The following is a 21,180-nucleotide window of genomic DNA, read 5'->3' on the forward strand; positions in this document are numbered from 1 at the left end:
CAGCCATGGTGTCTGCACAAGGCAGGGAGGGGAGGGTACCTGTCCTCCATGCCCACTATGACACAGTGAGGGGTGATGGATGGTCACCTTGGAAATGAAGATTCAGGTCAGGCTTGGGAATAAGGATAGGGGACCCTTGAATAGTATGGAGCAGGGTGCTGGGGGAGGCCTGCAGTCTGCAGCCAGACACCTTTTGGAGCAGGTTATGCTAACGTGCACATACTCTACTCAAGTACAGTGGATCCTGCCCTGGGGACAGGGGATGGACTCAGTGGCCCTTTGGACTGACGTCCAGGACCGTTATTTGCATTGGTGATGTGCTGGTGAGGTGATAATGAATGTGCAAGTCTTTGGTTCTCCATATCATTCATGTGCTGTGAGGTCAATTCAGTCCTGCAATACTGCTGTTACTTTAGCTTTACCTCTCTTTGGCAACTTAAGTTCTGTTCCTCTTCCAGTTACACAGGCCATGTTTTGTCTTATCTTCTGGTATTTGTCAATCAAAATTTTTCCAGAAGCCAATTTCTTACTGCTGTTTTTGCTGTAAATCTTCAGGGAACACCTGCTGCAGCCTTGATTTTATAACAAGCAATCTGTCTGTGCCCTTCCATGGTTGAATTGTTGTGCCTGTGTTTTATCTTTTAAGATGGCACACTTTTCAGAACATGAAAATTTTATCATACTCTATAAAACACTGGCTAAATGTGCAGCACTATATAAATAAAATTGGATAATATTTCAGGTGCACAGTGCGCATTTTCAAGTACTGTGCATGATAATTTAACAATATGTTTGGACCTCCCTGCTGTGAATATGTACTGGTAATTGCCTGTTTGTGTTGTCTTGACAGTGGGGTTATGGGATTCAGAATTTGTATTTCTGGTCTCTGTTCTGAGAGATACCACTAGGTAAGTCTAGACTTCAGTATGAAAAAGGGCTTCAGGATTGGTAGCCAACGGAAAGAACTCCCACATGTCGCTCTCAATGTTCTGCTTTTTCCCAGCAGAAGAACAGAAGATAATAGAAGTCTTTTGAATTTTGTAAGACTTCATGTGATATGACCTATAAATATCAGAACCCTCCCATCCTTTAAATAGTTATTCCTGTAATTTTAATTTCAAGTGAGTACTGAGGTGGTTATCAGACATGATGATACTTCACATCTGTTGAACTTTAATTGGAACAGTATTGGTTATGGTGGCATGTTTATTGAAAATGGTGGCTAAGAAATCGTACTGTCTTATTACAGTAACTTGTTATTAAGCCTCAGTCCTGAAAGGAGCACTTGAAAGGAAGGCTATGGAAGCATGTTGTTTCTTTTAAAGACATACAGTCATCACAACTTATTAAGAATTAGCTTCTGTATGACACTATATGCAAGTTGCAAGTAATAATCAAAACTACTTTCTAGCTTTAATCAGCTGTGAAAACTCACATGGGTGGAATTATGAGTTAACAAATATTACATTACAGGCTGGGCTTTGGTTATTCTTGTTTTCTGTTTAAAGTTGGATTGACCTTCAGAAAACTGTGTTCATCTGAGCTTTGCATAAGTAAATCCACACAATATGTCATAAGAACTATGAAGATGTTGCGATCGATAGGCTTTGCTGCCTGCAGAGTTTGAACAAACTACTTCCCTTCAGTGATGTGGCTCTAATCATGAGAAGTAAGCAGGGCTTGGGTGTTTCCTACATGCAGTAACTTATTACTCAAATGTTGTTTATCTCAGAGGTAAAATATATGTAGTAAGTGGTACCAAAAGTAAATAAATCACCCTTAAAGCAAAATAAGACCAGGAAAATCATTAAGGATATGAAACAACAAAGGGGAAGTATTGTATGCTTTTGGAGGCAGAAATTATATTTACTTTGTTTTATGAAAATACTGCTTGTTGGTTGGCTGTGGTGTTTTAGATAATAGCACAAGGAAATACAGAAGGCAGCTTTCTCTTCCCACGTTAATAACCACCATGATCAACCTGCTGAAGAGCTTTTGGCAACATGTCATTGACAGGTCAGTAGTCTTAGTAAATCACAAACACTTGGGGGATTTTTAAGTGTTTTCTTGGTTGTTTCCTGAAATTCACCATGTAAGGTAACTCTTTAAGATGCCTTTCCAACTAAGGATTTAAAGCTACTGGTATAAACCTGCCTGAACTGTGAGCAGTAGCCTGTTACACACTGATAGAGGCCCCAGCACTACAAATTGCATGTGTGTGTGGGCCTGAAGGGTAGTAAGTGCATGAGCAAAATGTAAAACCTATTATATGTATGCTGAGTTTCTAGGGTAATGAGCAGCATTAGGCAGGCAGAGATCTGTGTGCTGTTGACCACAGCTAAGCCGTATAAGAGCTGACAGGTTCTCTGAAAGAATGTGTGTAGATTTGGGGTCAGACCCTATCTCCTGCAACTGGAGTTTACAACACTTAAATGATTAAATAGGTGAGGATGTTATTGAAGTCCTTGTCCATAAGCAAGGAGTGGTTTAGAGAAGACACAGGGGTTGCTCAGAGGTTGTGCTGTTGTCGTACGAGGGCAGAAGTCATGAGCCTTGCCAGGGAAGCACTGCTTTTGTGTGCCACATCCCTCCCATTCTCTGCAGGTTTCTGTTGGTGGCAGGTGCTTAGGTGGCTGCCCCAGGTGGATTCTCATCCTGCCCTGGTACTTCTAATTTGTGATTGAATGGCATTTGAATAGAATAGAATGTTTCAGTAGGAAGGGACCTACAATGATCATCTAGTCCAACTGCCTGACCAATTCAGGGCTGACCAGAAGTTAAATCGTGGCATTAAGGGCATTGTCCAAATGCCTCACACACTCACAGGCTTGGGGCATCGACCACCTCTCTAGGAAGCCAGTTCCAGTGTTTGACCACCCTCTTGGCAAAGAAATGCTTCATAATGTCATGTCTAAACCTCCCCTGGGGCAGCTTTGAACCATTCCCATGCGTCCTGTCACTGGACACAGGGAGAAGAGATCACCACCTTCCTCTCCATGTCCCTTCCTCAGGAAGCTGTAGAGACCCATGAGGTCGCCCCTCAGACTCCTCCCCTCCAAACTAGACAAACCCAGAGTCCTCAGCCGCTCCTCATAGGACATGCCTTCCAGTCCTTTCACCAGCTTTGTTGCTTTCCTCTGGATGCGTTCAAGGACTTTCACATCCTTCTTAAATTGTGGGGCCCAGAACTGCACACACTACTCAAGGTGAGGTCACACCAACGCTGAACACAGTGGGATCATCATCTCTTTTGATCAGCTGGTGATGCTGTGTTTGGTGCACCCCAGGATGCGGTTTGCCCTCTGGGCTGCCAGGGCACACAGCTGACTCCCGTTGAGACTGCTGTTGACCAGCACCCCCAGATCCCTTTCTGCAGGGCTGTTCCCAGCCTCTCCTCTCCCAATTTGTACTTGGGCCTGGCACTACTCTGTCCTCAGTGCAGAATCTGGCATTTGGACTTCTTAAATTTCATCCCCTTCATCACTGCCCAATGCTCCAATCTATCTGGATCCCTCTGCAAGGTATCTGAAAAGTGCAGTACTGAGGCTATAGCAAATTGGTCTCCTCTTGACTACCCACATATCCAGTAGAGATCTTACCCCAGTAATACGTCCTTATTAAACAGTTTCTCTAAAATGGGATCTAATCAGTCCTCAAGTCCACTTGCTTCCTGCCCTCCCCACTGGTCAGTTGTGACAATATTTGTTGATTAGCAGTCAGCAATCTTTTGGTTGCTAGATTAAATTGAAATCCCGTTTGCTTTTACATGGAATGTGAATTAACATTCATTACAAGAACATTTCCTTTTAATAACATTTTTTAAAGTATGTATAAACATTCAGTTTTCTTGTTTTGACTGCTTTAATGTTGACACAGATTGCTCCACTGGGTGGAGAACAGAAACCAGCCAGCCTGATGAATTGCAAGGTGTAGTTCAGGCTCAAGGATACTTTTCCTGAAATTCAACTACTTGCACTTTAAGCATAGTCTTATTGTTTAACTGATTGCTCCAGTGTTTAACTAGTTCAAGGTAAACTTTCTGCTTCAACTGACTTTGAATGCTTTCTTTTACTTAAGAGCTCATGGGTAATAAATAAGTTGATTGTGGCCTAGAAGTTGCTCAGGGTATTCAGAGGTGCAGAATTTGGGGAGGAAAATTTTGTGTTCTGTGATCTTAAACAATACAAAGGAACACAGTTTTCCTGTAGTAGCAAGTAATCTCACTTCTAGTATTGGTTAATAATTTAATGTACCACTTAGAACAGCATTGCGGTATGTAATTAACAACTTTGCTGTTGTTACTCCACAAGTTGTGCAGATATTGAATATTTAAAAGTCTTTTTGTATTAAACAAAACCAAGCAGTACAGAAATTTGTCCCTTGAATGGCCTTTGTCATCTTAACATACTTATTTTATATCTGCCTGGATATGAAGTTAATTATGGGATAACTCTCAAAAGATAAGGGGATCTGTAAGGGGCTGGACATGTTCCCAAGTTCTTGAACTTGAATTCTTTTTATTAGCAAGAATATTTTTATCAGTCATAATTTTTGAAAACACACCCACGATGCATTATAGTTGCTTTTAAGCTTGATAGAAATGGCTTTAAAATTATTTCAAAGTATCATGAATATCATTGCTTTTATATTTTTTCCTTTCTCCATGATAACTTTCTGATATTTTAAAACCGTTCCATTAACAGGACTTGGTGTGGTGGCAGTAGAAGAATCATTTCACCGAGAAGTGTAGGACTTAAAATTTGGGCTCTGTGAGAGGCAAATGGAGCATAAGATCTGATCGTGGCTCCTCTATGAAAAAAAAAATGTCCTGACTTCAGAAGCAAAGCAGCAGAGTGTCGGATCCCTGGCCATACCAGGATGGCCCTTGCTGACTTTGCCTCCAGAGAGGTTGTGGGATCTTACATTGACTGTAAAACTAAAATCAAAATCACTACAGGAAATTTGGTTTAGAGTAGAAAATATTACTGTAAACCTACAAAGTCTTCACAGACTTTTTTTCCCTAAACAGAGAACTAGAGTGCCTGCCTGCCTGGCTGCCGCTCACACACACATGCGCACACACACCCCCCCTTCTTTCTTTTCCAGTCCCCAGGCATGTGTTTTGGCAAGGAAGCCTGGACCATGCAGTCAGTGGGTCTGGCTGTGGTGTGTCTGGAACCACAGCCTGCAGTCTCCTTGCAGGCCTGTCTATTTGATAAATTTGGTTAGAAACAACCCAATATTCATGGCTGTAATACTGTGATGAAGCAAATTAAAGGAGATGTCTTCCTTTCATGGGTGTAGTGTCTCCAGTTTTCCTGGCATTAAGGCGAGTCACTGGGAAGAGGGAGAATGGTTGTTCTGTGAGCGTCACCAAACATTTCCATGTGGAACTTCTAGTACATTTTCATAGAATGAAAATCCTGAAATGAACTCAGGAACGCATCCTGAAATGCCACAGTTTGTGGCCACTTCCATTAATGTGAAGTTTTGTCCTCACCCCCATTCTGAAATATAACAATAAAGTCCTCTAAGAAGTCAAAGTGAGGAATAGGGTTTTTTTTTTTAATCTATCAGAATGGTCCAACCCTGATAGCCAGGCAGTAGCTCCTACATCAGCCTCTTCGTGGACATGGTGGGAGGCCTTGTGCTGTGGGAGCAGCATTTGCTCCCAGCAGCTGTTTCTCCATTGTGCTCAGGGAGAAGCGTGTGGGCTGCATGGAAGCCTTCTGTGGCCACCAGCTGGACTGTGCTGGTCATGCATGAATATGCTTGTGCTCTGCTAGACTTTGCCTCTGCTCTTTCTCCTAGTGTCTCTTTATCGTTGTTTGCATGTTTTCAAATCATTCTTGTCCTTTTCTTATTAAATTCTTTTTCGAGAATAACTAAAGCTTTTCCTTCTATTCATCATCTCCTCCTCTTTTCTGGTTAGATGACTGTAGGAAAGGTCTCACATGCAATTGGAGCTGTGGCTGAAGTTCTTGTCAATCTGTATGTGAATGATCACAGACCCAAGCCACAGCTTCCTCCCCTTGAACTGGTAAGACCAAACCCACAACAAAACAGTAACTTAAGAGTGGTGCTCCAGAATGTCATCCTGACTTTAATATCCTGGTTGTGGAGCACTTTAAGCGTTACGAAAGTCTTAGTCTAACACTTACTAAGGAATCAAGTGCATATTGGCAAAATATGCTGACGTGTGGATGTGCTGGAAATGTTGCTCACCATGTCTTCTATTTATGTTTTTATTACTTGTCTGTGTGAATTAAAACTTCATGAGGCTTTTATTAAACATAATTACTGGTACAATTAGTAACAGAAGACAATTATTAATCAGGGTGGCTTCTAAAGAAAGTTTTGTACAGAACGTGTTTATGCAGTTATTTTTATAAATAAATGCTGAATCACTGTGCCTCATTGTGAAGAGAGCTGTTTTTAAACTCTGACACTGTTCTGTGTTGAATTCAGAAGCAGTCTTTGGACAGAGCTACAGGTTCTTGCCTTATTCCTCATTCTCCATCTCCTGCCTCCACTTCTCAGAGCTGTCAGGTATTGGGAAGCAAAGTAAGGTGTTGTGTTGTGATGATGACACTTACTTATTAGCCAGCACTAAACTCAGTTGCTTCCACCTCATTGTAACTATCAGTTCTATTAACATCGTGTTTTTGAAAATGCATTTGTATATTATTCCATTTGCATGGTCGTTTGTTTGGAAAGTTTCATGCTCTGAAATGATCCATCACAGCAAAATGGATTACTAATGGCAGATTTGGAATAGGTTTCTCAACTTTGAAGCACAAGACAATGTGACAGTGACAATTGTGACTTGCACTTAACATTAAAAAATTGTTCCAAGGCCGCCTTTGGCTGGCAAATTAATGGTGAATTGTCTCGACTGTTTCTGAATGTGCCTGGACTCTGCCAAGCCTGCAGCTCCTCTGTCCCATGTGTGGTACCTCTCCTGTGGCAGCAGGAATGGTGGACGGGGAGGGACAAGGTGATGGCTGTGGTAGAGACAGGATGCTTATCTGTACTGACCTATAACTAAGCGTAATGGAAGAATGCAAAGTAACATCCACATACCTGCTCCTAATAAGAAAAGGGAAGCCCAGTGGCAGCTAATCCGTTCATAAGTTATTTTTCTGTACCTTTTGTGTGTATATCCAGAGAGGATGAGATTTGTGGCAATTAAAGGATGTTAATTGCCAGACCAAATTCAACAAAAACTTCTGAAATAGTTTCAAGTTGTTAATATGGATCATATTGAGTTAAAAATATTCTGAATGTCTATGGTAGGAATTAAATCGATTCTTAAAACAAACCAAACCACAGCTTGGGCTGTAGTCTCAGGAGGAACATGGCTGAGAGGGGAAGCACGTCTGCGGCGATATAAATGGTAGTTCAGGCAGCAGCATTGAAGACTGACAGTTTTTCTTCCTGGGCCGTAAAGCATGAGCTGCATTTTCCTCCAGAGCATGTATGAACTGAGTCTTGAGGGTGTCTGTTTTCTTAGCTCCGAATGGTGTCTGTTGTTTGGGGCTGGCGAGATCTGCCTTGGCCGTCTTCTGAGACACACCAGTGCCTGCAGCTATGAGGCACGAGTGCCTGAGCCAGTGTGGTACAGGGTGATGAATGAGCATTTGGGGCTGATGCTGCCCTTGTACCTGAGTGGACACAAAATGTCACTGAACTCCCCCAAGGAAGCTGGATGCAAGTCCAGCTGAAAACTCACCCTTAAAGTCCTCGTGATGTCTGATTTATGAATTACTGTATAAACCTACACGATTGCAGCAAATAATTAATAAAAAAGCTGACTGATGCTTATTTTAATTGTGTGTGGAGGGTGCTATGTAAAACTTCAAGCAGCTAAAGCAGCTGCCCACTTAATAAGTATTTATATCTGGGTGTAGTGCAATGGCTTTATGTGCATTTCTATTTTTATCTTTTAAACAGGGATCTCTGCGAAAAGAATTTCCTCAGTCCATCGGCGGGAGTGACATTTGTTATTTCTGCAAAAAACGGGTATATGTTATGGAGCGGCTGAGTGCAGAAGGCCACTTCTTTCATAGGGAGTGCTTCAAGTGTGAAATATGTTCTACAACACTCCGTTTAGGAATTTATGCCTTTGATGTTGAAGAAGGTAATATAGCAGTTACTTAAGAGTATTTTTTAATGTCTGAGTATTGATGGTTTTAATGGAACTAAGGAAAAAGACCTGGCCATGTAGCTCGGTCAGGAGGAGGTCTGCCAAGTATGTTGTTTGTGTCCATGCTGATCTTTAAGTCCTTGTACTTGCAGTTCTGGTCTTTCAAAATAATTCAGTTCTGACACATGTAAGCTTTAAATGAAGAAATCGTCAGTGGAAAATAAGTTGAGTGACCAAAATGCAGTTTGTCCAGTCACAGGTCAAAGCAGGGGTGGGGGGGAAAGGTGATTTTTCTCCAATGATACAGAATTATTCTCATCTCCCATTTATAACTGGCCATTAAATAATGTGATCTCTAAGGATAAGCCATGATAGTGGCAGATTTATGCAGATGAGGGAATGTAGGTTATTTCTTTCAAGATGTTATGGCTCAGGAGTTGAAAGCAGTAGTACTGGTCAAGCAGCAGAGTAATTTACATCCAGTGTGCTGCAGAACAGGAGGTTCAGATCTTGAGCACTCAATCCCACCTTCAGCCTGGGGTTTGGAGATGGGGAATTATTCCCCCCCCCCGCCCTTTTTTTTTGTTTTAGTTTAGAGGGAAGTTATTAAACTGAATTGAAATTCCCTTGCGACTTCCAAACAATTTGAGTGGATCAGGGTGTTAACTGGTTCTCCTTCTGTGAAAGAATTAAAGACTCAAGGCCAAAGGTGGTTCTTTTGCAGTCCAGAGAATCTTCTGCAAAGTCTTTTTCGATTATTTGACTTTTTGCTGCTTGATGTCTTGTGTTGGTTTGTGACTTGATATTTATAGAATCTTGGTTTTCTGCTAATTATTAATCTTAAACCTGTATGGTAGGTAAATGACCTTGCCTTATTTAACAAATGTGCAAAACTGTGTGCTGTAAAAGAAACACATTCAGAGTTGGTGGCAAGTCTCCCATTCCTTTTGCGGCCCAACTATTAATTATCCTGATTTCACCTTTTTATAGATGCAACAGTGGGGTTTCAGACCATAGATGTATAGATAAAATGTCATATAACTTATTTGTTCTCTTGTAGGTAAATTTTACTGTAAACCTCATTTTACACACTGCAAAATCAGTACTAAACATAGAAAGAGAAGAGCAACGTTACAGATCCAGGGAAAGGTACGTATGGGTTGTATTAATAATGCAGAAAATGTTGAGGCAGCTTTATCTGGAGCAGGGTGCAATACCTTTGTGTGTGTATGTGTAAGATGTTTTCTACCTGATGTCCAGACATAGTAAAATCAATACTAAAATATAACCTCTTGATTCTGTGAATTTGGCATATTTATAATCTAGTTCTCAATGGAAATGAGCTTTTCCTATACAAAGTAAAGTTGAACTTCAAAGCAATTGGAAATGACAGTATATATAAAAACTTGAAAACGGTTACAGAAACTGGACTTTCCATTTCTAGAAGTATTTTTAACATTTTTTTAATGCTTTTTGTAAGGAGGCAACAGAAGCATGGAAGAAAGAGGAGCCCAAACCCACAGAGACCACCACAGAAAGCGCTTTGTCTACTGCTAGCAGTCCAGAGGACAGGTCCCCAGGTATCCTGACTTCCTTCTTTAGGGGCACGCTAAGCTGGCCCCTTCGGGTGACAAGGGATCTGCTTGACATTCCCAGACGCCTGTCTAACTGGATGCATGGTTTTCTGCACGCTACCAATCTTCATTTCAGGGACAATGCATATAACTATACCTACTTGTATGAACTTTTGAGCCTTGGTGTGCCACTCCTCTGTGCTCTTCTAGAGGTACTTACTCATATGTACCGGGAAGCAGAGCTGTCACTTGAAAATGTGCTTGAATGGGTGAAAAAATGCTATAGGGTTTAAATTCTTCTATGTGTCTTGCTCAGTTGTGCCTTTCAGATTTTCAAAATTAACAGCCTCACTATTTTCTTGAGGGTTTTTTGTTTATTTGTTTGTTTTGTTACTTTTCATGCAATATAATGCGTGACTTAAATTAATGGTGGATTCCTTCTGATACAAACGAGGTGCAATCAAAATTTTCAATACAAAATGTACTGTATGTTAGAGCATGAAGGGCAGTGTCCAGACACATTTCCAGAACACGGAGACGGATGAAGGATATTCTGTAGATTCCCCCCGCTCCCTGTTTTATCCTGTAATCAGACCATTGAGCGGGGTGGTGCATTTTAAAACCGTTCTTCTCCCTGTGCCCCTCCTTTTTCTTTTTTCTTTTTTTTTTTTCTTTTTCATTAGACCAAGAAAGGATGTGCATTCTTTTAGATGTTTGGGGAATATTTATGACAAATGACTGGGTTTTGAAACCTGAATATGGCGCATACCTTTTTTTTTTAATTTCTTGCTTTCATCTTTGCTCTGGGTTATGAGGTTTATAACTTGCATGAATACGTTAAAAAAAAAAAAAAAAAAGTACTTAATTCACATTGCTCCTAGTCATGCCTTTTACATTTCTTACATGTGATAGATACCCTTTGTTGATACTGGGTGTAATCTGTACTACTAATTTATTTAAAATTTTGAAATAAATTTGAAGAGCAAGTCTTAGTTGAGTGAAGCCTTGATTGAAACTGTAAATCAAAGGAACTGGTAGTGTAATTAGACCTGATTTATTCCTCGAGTCTAGGCTTCCTCATTAGGTGGCCGATTGGAGGAATATCAATTTATGGAGCCCTCATCTGTAACTGAAATCACTGCTGTTGTGCCTCTGGGTAGGCACTGCTCGTATTGTCTTTTAGAATTTCTTAAAAATACAAGTTAAAACAAACAACAAAAACCTACAAACTTATTCTAATGAGATTACTTCTTAGCTGGGTATTTCATTCATTTTGTGCGTAAAGCTGATGTCAGAAAGGTGAAATTCTATAATCTAGAGCAGCTGTTAAGTAAATTTCTTTGAGATGTCTCTCAACAAGGTCTACCTTAATCAGAAGGTGTCAGGACAAGTTAAATAAGCTATTTAACAGCAAGCAAACACCAACATCCCAAATTCTGATTTACTTTCAGCCTAGTTAGTCAGTGAGGTAAGCATGCTCCCCACCTCTCAAGTACTTAAATGTTTAAATTCAGAAGTTAACAAGGAAACGGGTAAATACATGAACATGGTAATATGTATAGCCTAAAATTACAAGCATCTGTAGCATTTATTTCTAGCCAAAAGAATGTGGCTTAAGAAATAGGAAATAATGTCACATTCAGTTAGTACCAAAGTTGAGGATTGCCTTCCAGTTGTCTTAAATGACTGCGTTGCTTATGGACTGGCAGTTTTTTGATTTTTTTCTTTTTAACATAATTTGGGAAAAGATGATGCCAATTGGTTTATTTCTTAGGTATTAAAAGAAATGTGTCTTCTGTTTAAAATAAATGACAAACTGGATTTTTCTTCTAGGCAGTTTGACTTTATGAGGATAAAGCTTTCCTCATTTTAGAGTGCTTATGTCTTTTTGGGAAAAATTGTTAAGTATATGCACAGAACTTGGAAAAACTGCTTGAAGAAAATCGTTTAGGTATAAGGAGGCATTCATTTGAAATAAATTGCTAATAATGCTCAAACATGTGTTTAGCAAAACTGCTAGAATATTGACTGGACACAGCAACAATTATAGTAACATGGTGGACATCTGTATATATGTAAAGAAATGTATCTATACCTCTTTTATAGCATTTAAAACAAAAACAGCTACTTTGGAACAATGTGTACTTTTAAATTATTTGCTAATAGTAGTAATTGTTTCATTCTAAAAAAGGACAAAGTCTGCAGTGCGATTTACAATGTTACTTCTGCAACAGACCAAACTGCTAAGTGATAAAGTTTTAACATTTGGCTTGCCCTCAGTTTTGATTTCAGTTTGTCAGCAGTACTGTCTTTAGGAACGTTTTTTTCCTCAAATTTTCTCCTGCTGTTTACTACAGGAAACTGCTTTTCAGCAGAGTAAGCATAATGGTAAACTTATAGAAAATGGTGATATAGTAAGAAACTTGAAAATCTCTGATGTCCAATGAATTTAAAGCAAATGAATCTTACTAGCAGAAAGGTTAAAAATAAAATTAAATTAAAAAAAATAAGATGGTATTTACTTTATATATATTTATGTAATGGGGAATAAAATCCCTACATTCCCACAACAGAACTCAGGAACTAGTATAATGAAAACATTTTCCTGAGGAATCTTCATTACACTGCATATTCATTCCACTATGAGTTTGTAGGTGATTCTGTTGGGAAGGTTTTTTATTGGTATCAATCGAATTGGTAGATTATTTTTTTTTTTAATCTCTTCATCTTAACATTCTGCTAGTAACATTCATACCTATTTGTCCTCATCCACGATTTAATGAAAGAGGGCAGTTTCATTTAGCCAGATCTTCTTTGTGCCTATGTAATCTTTCTGAAGCTTTCCTATATACCCAAGTTAAGTCCTATCTTTTCTTTCCTGCTCTCTTCTCTGTCAATCTCCCTCATTGCTTTTAGTCCAATTCATCATTCCGGTGCTGCACCCACTCACTGGCTGAAGCCTTTCTGCTCTCAGGTGATTTTTTTCTGCTTGCCAGTTCCAAAATTGCATGACTAACACTGTTGTTTGACAGCATTTCATTGTGCCTTTTTTTTAAGACTTTTGGAGCAAACTGTGTGTGTCTGGTATATTAATGTATGTGAGCTTTGGCATGATCATTTAACCTGTTGCTGAGTTCACAGTTCTAGAAGAGGTAATGTGTGCACTCTCTGTGGAGAGTGTTGTTCTCTCTGTGTCTGCATGTACACTTCCCTGTGCCGTTAAGGTAAGTTAGGCAAGTACATTGTTTCTTGAAAGAACTAGTTAAAGCCTTTTTTCTTTTACAGTATTGAAGGAAAGATTTAAAATAAGGTCAGGACAAGATTAACCAGCTGATTCTCCTGGTTAGTGTGTACACCTATTTCTGTTGAGCTCAAATATGCAATGAGCAAGCAACATTTGAGCACTATGGCGTTTTCTAAGCATGTCTTTGCTTTCGTACTGGAAAAGTATGATATAAAAGGATTCTGTTGAAAAAGTGGCCAAAGCAATCCAAATTCCAGTCTTCCAACCCAAGTAACATAGTAATCAGGTCTGACAGCAATACATGTGCATGCTATTTTTAATAACAAAAAGCCAAGTTTATATAACCAGAGTGTTTTGGTTTGAATTGTTTTGTTAACTAATTAACTAGGCGCCATTTGCCACTCTGAATGGATTTATCTTGCTGCATGAGACATTACCACTACTCTCCATGACAAATTTTTGTGATTATTTTGTATGTATTTTTTATATAAATTCCAGTATGTGAATTCACATGTTGATAATCTGGAAGGGGAAACGAATCCAAACAAGAACCAAGGGCTCAGTCTGACAAGCAAGTGTGCTAATGTTTTGGTTGATATGGTCACGACCCAGCCTTCCCTGCTGAGGATCCCTTTCAAAGGGAAGGGCCTTCAGGAACTGATCTAAGCAGCAGTTTTCAGGAGGGGCCAAGCACCCTATGCCCTTGCCCCATTTCACACACCTCAGCCAGGAATGCAGAAGGGCTGCAGGGTCAGAGCCCCACACCTTATCTTGCTAACCTATATGTCTGCATGACTAAAGCAATAGTATTTATTTGTGTGGGTATCGTAAAATATCTTGATGGCTTTGAAAGTGCCCACGCAGAAAACTCTCTGTATTTTAAACGTCACTTCCTGCACACATGGTTAGGGCATGACTTCCGGTGTGTTTCAGGGCTCCAGTGTTCTGTTACAGAGCTCAGCACGCTTTGAGGTGAAGGTCATGATGTAAAGGTCTGCCATTTCAAACCCCTTCCCGTTGCTGTGTTTTTTACCCTCTGTTGCAGAGTCTTCCTAGCTCTTCCTGTCCTTATCCTCCTAAATCTTCTGTCTTCATTTTACTTAATGATCTTAACTGAATATTTTTATTAAATCATTTTTAACGCTGTATTTAAATTTTCACATGGAAATTCTGTATTTTGCACACAGTGAAAATTGTTTTAGCTTTATTTATGGTATCTGCTGTAAACAAAAATAAATTTAGTTCTTTATAAGTCTCCTTGTTTCATCTTTTCCTTTTAAAAATATTTCTTGTGGACAGAGACTTAATAGTGACTTCACACTCATTTTGCAAATTCCTCTTCTGGTGGATGCTGTTGTGTTATCTTTATTGTGGCCTGACCCAAAGGCCAGAGAGTTTCACTGTGGTGGTGCAATCGCATGTGTGTCCCTTTTGAAAGGGGTATACGTCGGGGTCTTTGACAAGTTATCCCATCCGCTGCAGATCAGGAGGTGCCTGGTGTTGGGATTCATCCTTGCTGGGAATGATAAATTGGTGTTGGTGAGCATGGGGGTTGCTTCTATTGCATACAGAAATGACACTTGTCCTCTTCTCTTTGACTTCTGCTGCCTTTCCTTATGTTGTTATTTTACATATTAACAAATGTCATAAAGGTCATGCTAAGTTACACATGTTTGGGATCTTACATCGTGTACAAGAAAAGCAGGTAATAATTGTGGGTAAAGCTCTACCTTTGCTGCTGGCTCTGGAGTGCTGTCTGCAAGCTCCCTGTATCTTCTGGACGCCTGGAAGCTGCAGCTAATGGTGATCTATTATCTGTTAACAGTGGCCTTGTTTTATTTATTTATTTGTTTTGCCTTCCTTTGCTCTGACGTGGCTTTTTTTTTTTTTAATTTTCATTTTTGTTTCTAAAGCTGGTGTTGGGGTTATTTTTAAACAGCAGGTACTCCAAAAGAGCTTTCCTAAGTCTTCCTCCCCTTCATCTTTTTTCTTTTGCTTGCTTGGCAGTTCTTAAGCTATAAGTTCTACCTTTGTATTTCAAGAAAAAAAAAACAAATCCCAGAAAGAATAGTCCCAATAATTTAATGGAAAGATTATGTGATTTTTTATTTTTTTTTTTAAGTTAATTCAAACTGAGCCTCACTAGGGTTGATTGAATGACAGAAATGAATTTGTTGACAGTGTTACTAAAGAGCGACAAATGTTATTCCCAATAAACTATTCCATCTTCCCTGCCAAAGAAAAAGCCACCATGCATAGTAGAAAGTTTGCTGTCTGAGGGGGAGATGATTTGCATGAGGCAAACATAGGGCAACGAATACCATTTAAGACAATACTTGGCACTTCCTTAATTGTAATGGACAAAGCAATTTGGGTAAAACTAAATTTACTCTTTGCACAATTTACTGTTTCAGAGCAGGCTTGTTTCTACCATCTTTACTTGATCATTTTAGGCAGAGGCAGCGGCTTGGAAACATCAGAAGAGGTTTTTGTGTCTGCAGGTGATGATTTGTTTGCACTAAAGTTTTGAGGGGCATCAGATGTTCATGCTGTTCTTACAAAGTTTCATTTATTCCTGCTAAAATATCAGTACAACAGCTTGGAGCTGGGGTAATGTTAGAGTCTAGATTTGTAGTAATTGTGTTGCTTGTGGTGGCACAGAAGGCCCTGTAAGTCAAATCACTAGCAAATCCTGTTCCTAGAGGGATATACCTAGTAGTAAATAGTCCATGCCCTGACGTGCTGGTGGGCAAGACAGGACACAGTGAATGGACAAGAAATAAAACAGACAAAATCAGAAATGTGAGGGGATCAAGTTTGTTAGTTCTCTCAGTCAAAATCATTAGACAATAAAACTAAATATTCCTTGGTTTGCTCCCAGTAATGCTGCTAGAGGAAGAGATTAGTGGCTTAAGTTCTGAGTGAATTTTACAAGCCTGATTTGGGACTCTTGTCTTCCTTTGGCCACGCAAGCAGACCTTCCTGTGAGCATGAGGCTCGAATCCTCCTGCTGCTCCTGTGTTGAGCTCTCTGCAAAAGCTCCAGTGCTCTCAGTCTCCAACAAGCTCACGCTGTTAAAGATGCACCCCAAAGCAGTGACGCTGTGCCCCTTTGTATAGCTGGAATTGGCAGCAGTGCTTGTTTGAAAGGCAAACAGGCTGCTACTCTGGTCTCGAGCTGCCTTCCAAAAATCGTGGGTTTGGAGCAGTTGTTACTAATGCCTCTTTACATAGTTAATGCTTTCTCAGACTTGAAAGCTACTTGATGTTTTAGATGCCATTATAGCACTAGAAGTGCAGGGGTGACATTTGCTGTGTCTGGCAGATGAAGTAGTTGCTCTGTCTTTCCTCTTTAAGCTGGTTCAAATGGATTCTGAGCTTGTCTGTTGCCACTAGGACCATTTGGGTTGGAAGTATGTACACAGATGTGCTTTTTTTTGAAAAGCCAGGCTAATCCTTCATTCTTTAAAGCAATGCAGCATTACCTGCCTAGATGCGTGTTGGGATTCTGTAAAGGTAGTCTTCCTTTATTATAATTATGCTAATGCTTGATAATGAAAAAGATCTTGCTGTTTTTAAGCATACTTGATTTGGAAAAAAGAAAAACAAAACAAACAAAAACGAGTGTATAGACAAACCTTCTTAAAATTGCTGAAATTCAAATGTCAGCCTTTAACTCTACCAAGAAGAGTAATTTCTATTCCACTTGGTTTCTTCTAGGCTGTTACAGCTATAAAATGCCAGTGAAAGTTGCTTCTGTATGTATTCCAACCTCAAGCAAGGACTATGGTCTGCATTTTCCCACAACATTATGGCGATTAGTTACAATAATTGGCTTTAATTAATTTCTGGTTCACTCATTCTTCACATTCCAATGAAAACAATGAGTTCTAAAATGACTGAATTCTGCATTAATATTTATATTTTTGAAGGCATGACATGTTTGCAGATGACTTGATTTTTTTGGATGAAAGATCATGTTGCTGACAATCAGAAGACATTATGTATTAGTGCTTGATCCAAGTATATGTATTAGTCATGTAAATATTTCCCCAAGTCTCTTTCCTTTTCTTCATGAACTCTGTTAACATAAAAAGAAGGGAGGCTTTGATCTCATCTCATCAGGTGGTGGGCTCCAAACTTGTTTGAAATGGCTGGAATTTCTGATAGGTTCTTTTGAAATGTGAAATTGCAAAGGAATTTGCATGTTGCTATAGTTTTGAATTTGCTTTTTCAGCATTTATTCTGCAGGTATTAATTCATGTCTTTGTTTTAAGATTTTTGATGCTTTGAGTCTGCGTGCAAAAAAATACTGTTTTGGCAGACACTGATCACTAGAGACTGAAACCGTTATGGCTGCACCCCAAATTCACAATTATTGCATGTATTAATATACCAGATTAGCACAGATTGCTCTGATAAAATATATATTTACTAAAAATTGATACAAATAGTGTGTTATCATAGCAGATTTGTTCGAGAGGCAGTTTTCCGTAAATATATACATTCAGCATACCTAGTAGGTTTTCACTGAGTTGCTTTTTCCTGTATCTCTATTAATTTTTGCTTGGTTTGTGTTAGAACATTAATGTGCACCATCCCAGATGCATTCAAAATTTGTGTGCTTTGGGCTGTATCTTGCTTTGCCAACTTTAAATTCCCTGGTTATATTATGTGCCTGAATTCAGAAGTGTCTGTTCATCGAATAAGTAATGGATACTTTGAAGAAGTGTTTTACTGCTGAAGATCCTGTGTAGGTGCTGGTGTGAGCCCACGGGGGAGTGGGAGAAGACGGGCTCCTGGCATGGGGGCAGGAGGAGGGGGCCGTGGTGGAGCCTGTCACTGGGCCATGGGTGGAGAAGGGGCAGCAGGAAAGCATTTGCTTTTGGTGGTTGGAAGCCGAGCTGGTGATCAGGCCCCATTGCACAGGGAGCAGTGTGCCACCCCGTGGAAATGGGCTTGTCTTTATTCTTTGCCCTTTTAGCCACCATAACATGGAAATTATTTCTGTAGACATATGAAGGAGGCCTGAGGAGAAAGGTAGCAAGAACTGAAATCTGTGAGATGTCAAACATCGTATCTTTTACAGGAGTCCTTTTTCAAGGACGGAAATCTGCCTGGCAGTTCCTCAGGTGTGATGAAAACTCCAGGTTTGGACAGGACATCAGTTTGGGAATGCTGCTAGATGCCCCATAGCCTCTTAAGGCAGATCTGTGAAGTACCTTAATGGAATGTCTTCAGTTTCAACTCTGAACACAGGGAGTCCTCCCATGCAGCCTTACACGTATTGAAGCTCAGGCTCCAGGGCACAACTGAAGCTGTAACAGGTTTGGGCTTTGGTTTCACTCCAGCATGGGCTGGTAACCAGTGTATTGCAGCAACACCAAGGTCTAGGCAAGCTGGAGGTGTCGTAGTTTCCCCATCCCCTGTCACAGTCCCATGTGGGCTGTGCTTCTGTGGTGAGCACTTTCTGCTCTGTATCTCATCCCTGTGCTGGCTGGGTTCATTTCAGCCATACTTCCACAGCACTGGTATGAAGAGATCTTCCTTCTGCCCCACAGCTTTCTTAGAGCACTGCTGCATTATAAGCAGGACTTATAAATTACTTGCTTGTTTATTATACGGTAAGAAGTCAGAGAGGCAGTGCAGTGTGCTGGGTGTGCTACAAATCAATTTGTGGTCTGCTGACTGAATTTCTTAATGTCAGGTTTTGATGCCAACTGGTATTTGCTTTCACCGTCAGAGCTGCCTATGTTTATGAGTAACTCCATTTTAAAATTGTTCACTCCTGTCATTGCCTTAGTCAGCAGATCTATACAAGGCCAGGCAGAGTCCACTAGTCCTGTGAATGAATTATGGGGTGACACAGTTTAATGGCAGGCTAAGAGCCTCAGGATTGCCAGCCAGAAAAGCAGGACACAAGTCAGTCTGGGATCTTTATGGGGCAGCACTGTGTTTTATTGGGTCAGTTGGGCAGCGGGAAAGGTGAGCTGTGTGCCAGTCCCGGGTGCCGGGCACCCGCCTCCTGCTGATAAGAGCAGCACCTGGGATTTCAGTGGTGCTTTTCACCTGAGGACCTGAAAGCCCTTTGCCTATCCTGAGTGGCTGGGGTAGCTATGGGTAAGTACGGCTCCTGCTTCACAGCTGTCAGGGAGTCGCAAGAACATGGTGTGTCAAGAGGTGCCAAAATATCACATCCTAAATGCAGGTTGCAACACCTAATTCCAGTAGGTTTCCTTCTTCCCTGCCCCCCACCGAACAGGGCCATTGTGCAGATACACAACACGGGCTGTAAGAAATCAGTTGTTTCTTGTCTACTTTTTCCTGAGCCATGGGGCAGGTGTCAAGCTGCCTGGCCTTGGGGCAGGGCAGTCAGGGCAGGGCAGTCGGGGCAGGGTCCCCTCTCGCTGCCAGCAGCAGGTATGAACAATTTCTTACCCCCTTCAAGGGCCCAGCTGGGGTGTCTCCACTCAGTCGGCCACCAGGCCTTGTGTTTGGTGTGAGGAACTCCCCTAAGCCAGATGGATCAGGATGCTCTCAGGGGCGTTTTCTGGACCAGCCTCCCTGCAGCAGCTTTCTTCCTGACCACCAGTATGCTGGGTGTGTTATGGCCCAAAGCAGAAAGGCTGATAGAATTTTAAAAGTTGCTGTTTCATGTCTCTGTTTCTGTTTTTAATCTGCCTTCAGGGGTGTTCTCAGGGTTTGTATTAGTTTAAGTTTTCATACTTTGGTTAGCTCGGCAAGGCTCGCTCCCCCTTTCTGCTTGTGTGGGGCTCCCATTTGGTCTGGCTCACCTTAGCCAAGAAATACCATGGGAGATCTCACTGTACCTTGCTTAAAAATTAATTCCCCTCTCATGACTTAAAACCATCTGAAGAGGAAGGAGGATAACCGTGAATGCTTCTGGCTGCTTATGGCATGGTGGTGCTGACAATGGGGATGCTGCTGCAGCTGGCTTGGTTGGGGATTTTTCAGTGGAGCATCTTTGACCATTTTTGTCCAAGACAAAAGGCAGAGGCATGCACAGAGCAGCCACTCCTGAGCAAAGCTGATAAAACACAGCTGCCCTAAGCCAGCTGGTGTCCAAGGCGCTTGGCCCAGCATTCCCGGTGGGGAGGGGGACGTTGTTTGGCAGAGTTCAGACTTTGTACTGTTGTGGGCAGCACGTGCTCTGCCTGGGGTGAGGGGAGAACAGCTGAGCCCATCCAGCTGCCCCAGCGGGGGCTTGGCTCTGCCCAAATTTGGCTGGTTCCCGAGTCCTTGTCATCTCCTTGCCAGGTCACAGCAATGTGATTTGCCTGACGCTGGTTTGGCAGATGACTCGGGAGCAGCAGCAGCCCATATAGAAAGTCCGACTGCCTTGTCAAGTCAGACTCGCCAGCATGAACAGCATCTCCTGCTTACGTCTGTGCATTGGCCCTGGCCTTATCAGTTGGGGCACTCAGATGCTGGAGTGATCAACGCCTTATAAATGGTAATGATAGAAGGTGCAGAGAGCCATGTGCGAAGCCCCGAGTGGGCAGACGCTAAGCCCCTTTTGGAAAGGGCCTCTCCTTTGCCACGTGTGCAGTGGCACACTGCTCCCCGGCAGGTTCCTGAAGGGGACTCATGCCAGGGACTGTCATGGGGCCATGGTGTTTTCATCAGCTAAGCAAAACCCATCGCAATTGCACCGCCAAGCATGGCATAACATGGAAATAGGTTTCAGTGCTTCTCTGTGCAGCGCTGAGTTGGCACAGTGTGCGTGAGATACCAGTGTGTAACTCAGCACCTTTCCCTCATTAAAATGGGCTGGTGTGTTGGCAAAGCCTCTGGGACCAGGAGGAGGGATGCGATGATGCATTTATCTGTTTTGCAGTGGCAGAGGGAGCTTGCCTGCTGGTAGACTGCATTTAGCAGTTTATTAGTTGTGGAGGGGCAGTAAAAAAAAAAAAAAAGCTCTCAGATTTAAGCATTCAAAAATCTGAGCTTAAGCTTTTTGGCAGAGCAGTCTAGTAGAGCTGACATGGCCCAGCCACGCTGGGCAGTGCATAGTGGTGCTGAGACCGTGAGACAGCATCAGTCATGGATTTGGGTCAGCACAGCTCAGTGCCCCGTGCAAACCCTCCCTCAGTCCCCGCAGGGACTGGCAGTGACACCCTGCGACGCAGGGAAGGGTTTGCTCTCTTCCAGCGCAAGGCCGACGTGCTGTGCAGCCATGCTGCTCCTGTTTAGCTT

The 21,180-nt window shown here is 41.5% G+C and overlaps 1 protein-coding gene across 4 annotated transcripts in view; it reads left to right on the forward strand.

Moving 5' to 3' along the window:
- MICAL2 (microtubule associated monooxygenase, calponin and LIM domain containing 2) overlaps positions 1–21,180 on the forward strand; it is a 106,452-nt gene that overhangs the window by 44,571 nt on the left and 40,701 nt on the right. For 2 of the 4 annotated variants that reach the window (XM_086472411.1, XM_086472412.1), the window contains exons 20-24: positions 5,933–6,040; positions 6,469–6,549; positions 7,954–8,140; positions 9,207–9,295; positions 9,627–9,726. In XM_086472411.1, coding sequence (XP_086328537.1) covers positions 5,933–6,040; positions 6,469–6,549; positions 7,954–8,140; positions 9,207–9,295; positions 9,627–9,726 — 565 coding nt within the window. The remainder of the gene's footprint in view (positions 1–5,932; positions 6,041–6,468; positions 6,550–7,953; positions 8,141–9,206; positions 9,296–9,626; positions 9,727–21,180) is intronic. The other 2 variants (XM_086472413.1, XM_086472414.1) reach the window with 1 other exon arrangement.

The sequence above is a fragment of the Leptosomus discolor genome, chromosome 12, assembly GCF_034619465.1.
Source record: "Leptosomus discolor isolate bLepDis1 chromosome 12, bLepDis1.hap2, whole genome shotgun sequence".
Lineage (NCBI taxonomy): Eukaryota > Metazoa > Chordata > Aves > Leptosomiformes > Leptosomidae > Leptosomus > Leptosomus discolor.